Here is an 8,577-nt window from a genome sequence, read left to right as displayed (position 1 = left end):
AATCGTGGCTGAAGAGGAAGACCGGTGTCACGGGCAACGGAACGAAAAGCTGGAAGATGAGGTTGGACAGCTGCGAGGAGCAAAGGAAAAATTGATTTATGAACCTGAAGAACCTGCAGGGGAAAAACAGATTCCTTGAGAAAGACAACTGGAAACTGAAGTAGCAGCTGTTCGTCTTCAAGGAAAGGCGCGATCTCCAAGGAATGGCGCTATCTTCAAGGAATGGCGCTGGCCTCACAAAGACGGATGAGATGTGAAAAATTTAAGGACAATGTTTGTTGCATGGAAAATTTAATGTTTATTTGTAATAAGTTTGCTTTGTTGATCCTTGAAGGAAGTTAAAGTTGCAGGGAAATAAATATGCTAAAATGTTTTCTTAAGAGTTTTATTGATTCGTGAAAGGAAGATGAGAGGATTGAAGAAAGCGCGAGGAAAATGACAAGATTGTTTGGAGTGCCAGGAGAAGAAGCATAGGATTCAGAGAAGCCCCAGGAGAACTGAAAGGATTCAGAGAATCCCCAGGAGAACTGAAAGGATTCAGAGAAGCCTCAGGAGAATCTGAAAGGATTCAGAGAAGCCCCAGGAGAACTGAAAGTATTCAGAGAAGCCCCAGGAGAACTGAAAGGATTCAGAGATCCCCAGGAGAACTGAAAAGGATTCAGAGAAGCCCCGCTAAAGGAGAATTGAAAGGATTTCAAGAGAAGCCCCAGGAGAAAGAACTGAAAAGTATTCAGAGAAGCCCCAGGAGAACTGAAAGGAGTCAGAGAAGCCATCAGAAGAAGCCCCTGAAAGGATTCAGAGAAAGCCCCAGGAGAACGAAAGGATTCAGAGAAGCCTCATGAAAGGAAGCCCCGGAGAACTGAAAGATCAGAGTCAGAGAAGCACCCCAGGAGAACTGAAAGGATTCAGAGAAGCCTCAGGAGAACTGAAAGTATTCAGAGAAGCCCCAGGAGAACTGAAAGGATTCAGAGAAGCCTTAGGAGAACTGAAAGTATTCAGAGAAGCCCCAGGAGAACTGAAAGGATTCAGAGAAGCCCCAGGAGAACTGAAAGGATTCAGAGAAGCCTCAGGAGAACTGAAAGGATTCAGAGAAACCTCAGGAGAACTGAAAGGATTCAGAGAAGCCCTGAGAGAATTGGAAGGATGGGCAGGCAAGGCCCGCCACGCATCCCGAGACGGGTGGGCGTGACCCACCACACGTCTTGGGACAGGTGGGCAAGGTCCGCCACACGTCCCAGGACATGCGGGCAAGGCCCGCCACGCGTCCCGGGATGGGCGGGCATGGCCTGCCACGCATTCCGGGACGGGCAGGCATGGCCCGCCATGCGTCCTGGGACGGGCAGGCGTGGCCCGCCACGTGTCCCGGGATAGGCAACAAGGCCCGCCACGTGTCCTGTAACGGGTGGGCGTGGCCCGCTATGCATCCCGTGACGGGCAGGCGAAGACAGCCACGCCTCCAGGGATGGGCAGGCGGGGCTCTCCACATGTCCCAGGATAGGTGGGCGGGACTTGCCACGCATCCCAGGACGGGAGGGTGAGGCCCGCCATGTGTCCTGGGATGGGCGGGCGGGGCTGCCACGCGTCCCGTGACGGGCGGGCGTGGCCCGCTATGCATCCCGTGACAGGTGGGCGTGGCCCGCTATGCATCCCGTGACAGGTGGGCGTGGCCCGCTATGCATCCCGTGACAGGTGGGCGTGGCCCGCTATGCATCCCGTGACGGGCGGGCGTGGCCCGCTATGCATCCCGTGACGGGTGGGCGTGGCCCGCTATGCATCCCGTGACAGGTGGGCGTGGCCCGCTATGCGTCCCGTGACAGTGGCGTGTGGCCCGCTATGCATCCCGTGACAGGCGGGCGTGGCCCGCTATGCATCCCGTGACAGGTGGGCGTGGCCCGCTATGCGTCCCGTGACAGGTGGGCGTGGCCCGCTATGCGTCCCGTGACAGGTGGGCGTGGCCCGCTATGCGTCCCGTGACAGGTGGGCGTGGCCCGCTATGCGTCCCGTGACAGGTGGGCGTGGCCCGCTATGCGTCCCGTGACAGGTGGGCGTGGCCCTCTATGCGTCCCGTGACAGGTGGGAGTGGCCCGCTATTGCGTCCCGTGACAGGTGGGCGTGGCCAGCTATGCGTCCCTGTGACAGGTGGGCGTGGCCCGCTATGCATCCCGTGACAGGTGGGCGTGGCCCGCTATGCATCCCGTGACAGGTGGGCGTGGCCCGCTATGCGTCCCGTGACAGGTGGGCGTGGCCCGCTATGCGTCCCGGGGTGCACCCCCCCCCCCCCCGGTGGGGGGCAGTGGCCCGCATAATGATGCCGTCCCAATGACAGGCAGGGGAGGCAAGCCACGCATCCCGGGATGGGCAGGCGAGGCCTGCCATGCGTCCCGGGACGGGCGGGCGTGGCCTGCCATGCGTCCCGGGACGGGTGGGTGAGGTCCGCCACGCATCCCAGGACGGGCGGGCGAGGCCAGCCACGCATCCCGGGATGGGCGGGCGAGGCCCGCCACGCGTCCCGGGATGGACAGGCGTGGCCCGCCATGCGTCCTGGGACGGGCGGGTGTGGCCTGCCATGCGTCCCGGGACGGGTGGGTGAGGCCCGACACGCCTCCCGGGACGGGCAGGTGAGGCCCGCCACTCGTCCCAGGACGGGCGGGCGAGGCCAGCCACGCATCCTGGGACATGCGGGCGAGGCCCGCCACGCGTACTGTCATGGGCGGGCATGGCCAGCCACACGTCCTGGGACCGGCAGGCGTGGCCCGCTACGTGTCCCGGGATGGGCAACAAGGCCCGCCACGTGTCCCGGGATGGGCAACAAGGCCCGCCAAGTGTCCCGTGATGGGCAGGCAGGGCCCGCCACACTTCCCGTGACGGGTGGGCATGGCCTGCTATGCATCCCGTGACGGGGAGGCGAGGCCAGCCACGCCTCCAGGGACGGGCAGGCGGGGCTCGCCACACGTCCCAGGACGGAAGGGTGAGGCCCGCCATGCGTCCTGGGATGGGTGGGCGGGGCCCGCCACGCGTCCCGTGACGGGCGGGCGTGGCCTGCTATGCGTCCCGTGACAGGCAGGGGAGGCAAGCCACGCATCCCAGGACGGGCAGGCTAGGCCTGTCGCGCATCCCGGGAGGGGCTGGCAGGCGAGGCCTGTCGCGCATCCCGGGAAGGGCGGGCGTGGCCCGCCATGCGTCCCGGGATGGACAGGCGTGGCCCGCCACGCGTCCCGGGACGGGCGGGCATGGCCTGGCATGCGTCCCGGAATGGGTGGGTGAGGCCCGCCACGCCTCCCAGGACGGGCAGGTGAGGCCCGCCACGCATCCCGGGACGGGCGGGCGAGGCCCACCACGCGTCTTGGGACAGGCGGGCGAGGTCCGCCACACATCCCAGGACGTGCGGGCAAGGCCCGCCACGCGTACCTTCATGGGCAGGCATGGCCCGCCACGCGTCGCGGGACGGGCAGGCATGGCCCGCCACGAATCCCGGGATGGGCAGGCGTGGTCCGCCATGCGTCCCGGGACGGGTGGGCGAGGCCCGCCACGTGTCCCAGGACGGGTGGGCGAGGCCCGCCGCGCGTCCTGGGATGGGCAAGCATGGCCCGCCATGCGTCCCGGGATTGTCTGGAAAGATCCAAAAACACAGCCAGCAGATTTGTGGGAAAAGTGGTCTTAAGCTAGGAGTACCTAAAGCCCACCAAGAAGCCTATATAACCCCTCCGACCTGCCCTTCTTACCATATACACTAGGTCTAGGCGTTAATGGATTATTTTCCCACCAGACCGGACATGCCAATCTCCCCAATGCTTTAAAGGTGGGGGTAAAAGTGGCTGCTCTTCTAGCAAATAACCAAAAATGAATGATACTGGGAAGACGAGGCGATCAAAAACCGTAAATATATATATATATATATATATATATAATATATATATATATATATATATATATATATATATATATATATATATATATATATACATGAGAGATTTTTAGATCCGCCATTGCCATACCATCTCAATCGTGACTCTCTTATCACTTCTGTAATCTTTACTAAGTCTTCCCTTCGTCTAATTTCATCATTTTCCAATCTCTCAAAGAGCAATACTCCCATAATCCACTCAGCATTCGCATCTCTGTTCTCTGAATCTTTACTTCCTCTTTGCTTTTTAGAGCCCATGTTTCTGCTCCATACATTAACGCTGGTCTTATTACAGTGTTATATATCCTGACTTTTAGCTTGATTGGCATTTTCTTATCACATACTACTCTAGCTATCTTTCTCCATGCAGCTTTTATCCTACTGCCTTCGATAATGACACCTATGGATAATATTAAATAAAAGTATTTGAGTCTTTATCAGACGATATTACAGAGTTTACGAAAGTAATATAAACGAAAACACAAGTAATGGGTAAAGCAGGGCTTACTAAATGGACGTAGTCATGGTCAACCTCTCTTCCCGGTTTAGACAACAATTTCAGTTTTATTTCCCATTCTATTCTGTCTCGCAGTAGTATACACGAGCGTTCATGTAACGATGTATATTTTGAGATGTGGAGCCTCACTACACAACATTCTTCTTGAATACGAATCACTAAGATGAAATGTGAAGTTGGTCTAGTGCTTACATTTCAGACCACATCTGTCTGCAAAGGTATTTTATATATACTCGCAGATTGTGCTTCATCTGAGGATAAAGGGTTTCATTCTTTATCTATTATAATGGAATAAATAAATATAACAGTTCCATCACTATACAAAGATTCATTGCTCGCACTAAGTGGCCAAGGTCGCCTGGGTACATTCTTTGTAGAATTTAAAAAAAACTTATGATCCTTAACAGGAGTAAATAATAATTATACATTTATGTGATTCTGGATGACCTATAATATTCCTCAATCCCGCCCCCCCCCCCCCCCCACCCCACCCCCCACAAGCCCCAGCCCCCGTCTCCACCGGCCACCGCCCTTTATTTGGGATAAAGAGCCGGGCGTGATGGTATGAACCATAGATCTCTCTCTGTATATCTATGGTATGGGCAATTATATAAGTGCTTTTTCCAAAGAATAAGTATACTTGATGCACCTTTCATTAGCCAATAAATGAAACAAATTCGTTATATCCCCTACGAATGTTAACTGATACTGAGCTGACCATTTTTTTTTTTTATACGTATAGGTAAACCATAAGCTAAAAAAAAATCTGTATACAGGACATTTTTTCAAACAATTTCTAGTGTTCGGTGCGAATTGCATTTACAAATAATACGAATTGCTCTACGCACTTTGGATTTATTTTACGAAGTGACACATATTTATTACGTCCCTCCAAACTATTATAAGGCATTCACATCTGACGTGCTTTAGTCATGTCTTCAATGGATGACAGTGCTAAAGGGACGGCATGTCTGCTGTTCCGTGCGAATTGCATTTCCAAATAATGCGAAGATTTCTAGGCACTTTGGATTTATTTGAACTAAATTATACATAATTATTACATCCCCTCCAAACTATAATGCATTCACGTCAGATGGGACATCAGTCATGTCTTTTTTAATGAATGGATGACGTACTAGAGGCACGGCGTGACGTACGTCACCCGGGAAAGTGGAAACAAAACAAGATCCTCCACCTCCGTATCAATGTTGCCGAAGAGCGGAATTTTCGTCAGCTGTCCATGTTTGTATGCCGATGCGGATTCCACATCTGCATTTTCAGCAGCAATTTCTTCGTGGCGCATTCATGTAAATTTATCATATACAAATTGCAATATTTTTTTTTACTTTTAAACAATTTCTCATTCAAATACAATATTATAAAAGATAAGACTCTTATCAGAATATGACGGTGATATGATTAATGTACATCAATCTGTTATAATAAAATTATTTCCTACATGATTCAATAAGTTATATACCGATACATAAATGCTGTTATGCTTATTACAAACTTATCTGTAAATATATCTGTGACAAATATGAAAGGAGAAAATAATACTTCACACACACACACACACACACACACACACACACACACACACACACACACACACACACACATATATATATATATATATATATATATATATATATATATATATATACTATACGTATATAGGATACATATACAGTGCATGTATATAGATATATGAAAAATATAATGTATATAAATATGCATATATATATATATATATATATATATATATATATATATATATATATATAGTATACATATATATACGTATATAGTATTTGTATATATGTATAAGTATATATATGTATATATATATATATATATATATATATATATATATATACTTATACATATATATATAAAACATACATAAATGTATGTGTATATATATGTATATATACATATATATATATGCGTGTATATGTTTATGTATATATATATATATATATATATATATATTATACATACATATATAAAGTATATATATATATATAGTAATGTACCTTAAGTATAACGAAATTGATATAAATCGTTCAAATCCCTTGCGCGAAGTTCATGATCATCATATCCTACGAATAGATGCAGTAAACAAGTGATCAATTACCTCCACAATCTCCTATGGGCATACAGTTTTTATCGCTAGTAGGTAGTACGCTAAACGAGTGCGATACTCAGTGTTTTCTAAGGATTTTTAGTGCCAGAATTCTCGCTTTTAATTAATTTGCTATGTACAAAGGAAATGTCCAGAGTTTCAAAAATATATCTTTGGAGCTCACGTTTCATAGACAATGAAACGTCTAATATTATATATACCTGCATCTCTACAAAACTCGTAAAGATCAAGTGGCAACCATAATTATGCGGACTAAGTATTCTATCTTCCCAGATCGCCAATCCATTATCATGCATATGAGTTCATTGTTTTATCCCGTTCGATACTTTTTAGTGACCATATACAGCAGATGGCCTTTAAATGAAGAAAACATGAGTGGCCGCAAATCGCGTATTTATATATCGAATTTTTCCCCCAGAAACCTGCTATTTTCCAAAGAAGAAACTGAAGTTGAAATTTGTGAAACTCAGGACAACAATGAATTAGTGGATTCATATGATTCACATGATTACATATTAAAAGTCCTTTTTCCTGAAGATTACTCATCTTCAGACGAAGCTGATGATGTAAAAAAAAAAAAAAAAACTGAAAATGAGCAAGACAATAGTGTTATGTTATGTGACACGCAACCTCAAAATGTTAATAATGAAGACGAGGAACAGTGCACGATTATATCGTCAGATAATGATGAACACATCAATGCAGACCATAGTGTTATAATATGTGACACACAGCCTCAAAATGTTAATAATGATGCCGAGGAACAGTGCATAATTATATGGTCAAATAGTGACGAACACATCGATTCAGATGTTACACATCAATGACAGATTCGGATGAAACATTGTTCACAATTAGAAAATTAAATAATTTAGTTTACCAAGTAAGGTGAGAATTTCGTTTTCTTTGTTTTCGTATAGAAGGCCAAAAGTAAACAAGTATGAAGTATCACTTGAAAAACGTAACTAAGCGTTTGCGGAAACTTATGCGGATACAACGGCAACAGCAAGAAAATGACGACCTAACAACGTGAACCGTATAAAAGAGCTCCGAAGAGGAGATTCAAAGAAGGGTATTTCTACGGAAGCAGTCCGCACGGACTGCAAGGAACGTAACCGCGGATACGACATCTACTAAGAATTGGGGGCCGTCCAAAATGTATTTCGCCGTGTTTAGTACTGGCCCTTGGGTGTTAATTACAGTCGTCCGAATAAATATTACTTAAAATTCTTGTTCAGTAGGTAAAACTGCATAGAAAAACCGCAACTGCCATAGTCAAGGCCGCCGCGGATAAGTACCCTAGATCTACCCTGATGTGGATGATTACTTACGATTGATTAGGCCGTTTACCAGAGGATCGACTTTGGTAGTTTTCCTTACTACCATGACTACAGCAGAGCGCGATTTCTGTGTACTTCAAGTCTTCTTTGAATCTCCTCTTCGGAGCTCTTTTCAGGGTCGATTCGATCGTTCGTGACCTACGGTTATACAATTTCTGGACGTTTAACTCTTCGTAGACATCTATTGCTTTTTTCAGCTGTTGAAACCTGAAAACATCTGTTTTTTCGGCGAAAACTGATGTTTATTACACGGTTCAGAGGAGATTCAAAGAAGATAATACACAGATTAGTTTAGTTTTATTTTTCATGTGTATAGTCAAAACCTAAGTATGGTTAAGTATTGTGAGGAATTCCTCTCACAACGATTTTATTTTCTAATGTTTTTGTGTATTCATTTGTTTCCGTACTATTTGTCTTTTATTATAGTTATTAGTGTTTGTCTCATAAGAAATTATTGATTTTCACTGCGTAATGCTGACTGTCAGGTAATCGACAGGCGGGAACTATGTTACTGTATTTGTATTCATGTGAAAACCAAATATATTTGCATGCCCATATATTTTGTAAAGATATGTACGTCTATATTGCATGACATAATAAGGGTGAAAGAACCACATCTACTCGAGAATGACACTCTTAACATTATTTTATCTGATTTTGCTATGTT

General features: G+C 46.9%; 1 protein-coding gene across 1 annotated transcript; it reads left to right on the top strand.

Moving 5' to 3' along the window:
• The first annotated feature begins 838 nt into the window (after positions 1-838).
• LOC135202856 (uncharacterized) lies at positions 839-7,397 on the top strand. Its single transcript, XM_064232314.1, has 2 exons — positions 839-1,151; positions 7,108-7,397. The coding sequence occupies exons 1-2, from the start codon at positions 839-841 to the stop codon at positions 7,395-7,397; spliced, it is 603 nt and encodes a 200-aa protein (XP_064088384.1).
• The last annotated feature ends 1,180 nt before the right edge of the window (positions 7,398-8,577 follow it).

The sequence above is a fragment of the Macrobrachium nipponense genome, chromosome 33, assembly GCF_015104395.2.
Source record: "Macrobrachium nipponense isolate FS-2020 chromosome 33, ASM1510439v2, whole genome shotgun sequence".
NCBI classification, from domain to species: Eukaryota; Metazoa; Arthropoda; class Malacostraca; order Decapoda; family Palaemonidae; genus Macrobrachium; species Macrobrachium nipponense.
The sequence above is the reverse complement of the archived record's forward strand: the minus strand, read 5'-3'. Positions and strand labels throughout refer to the sequence as shown.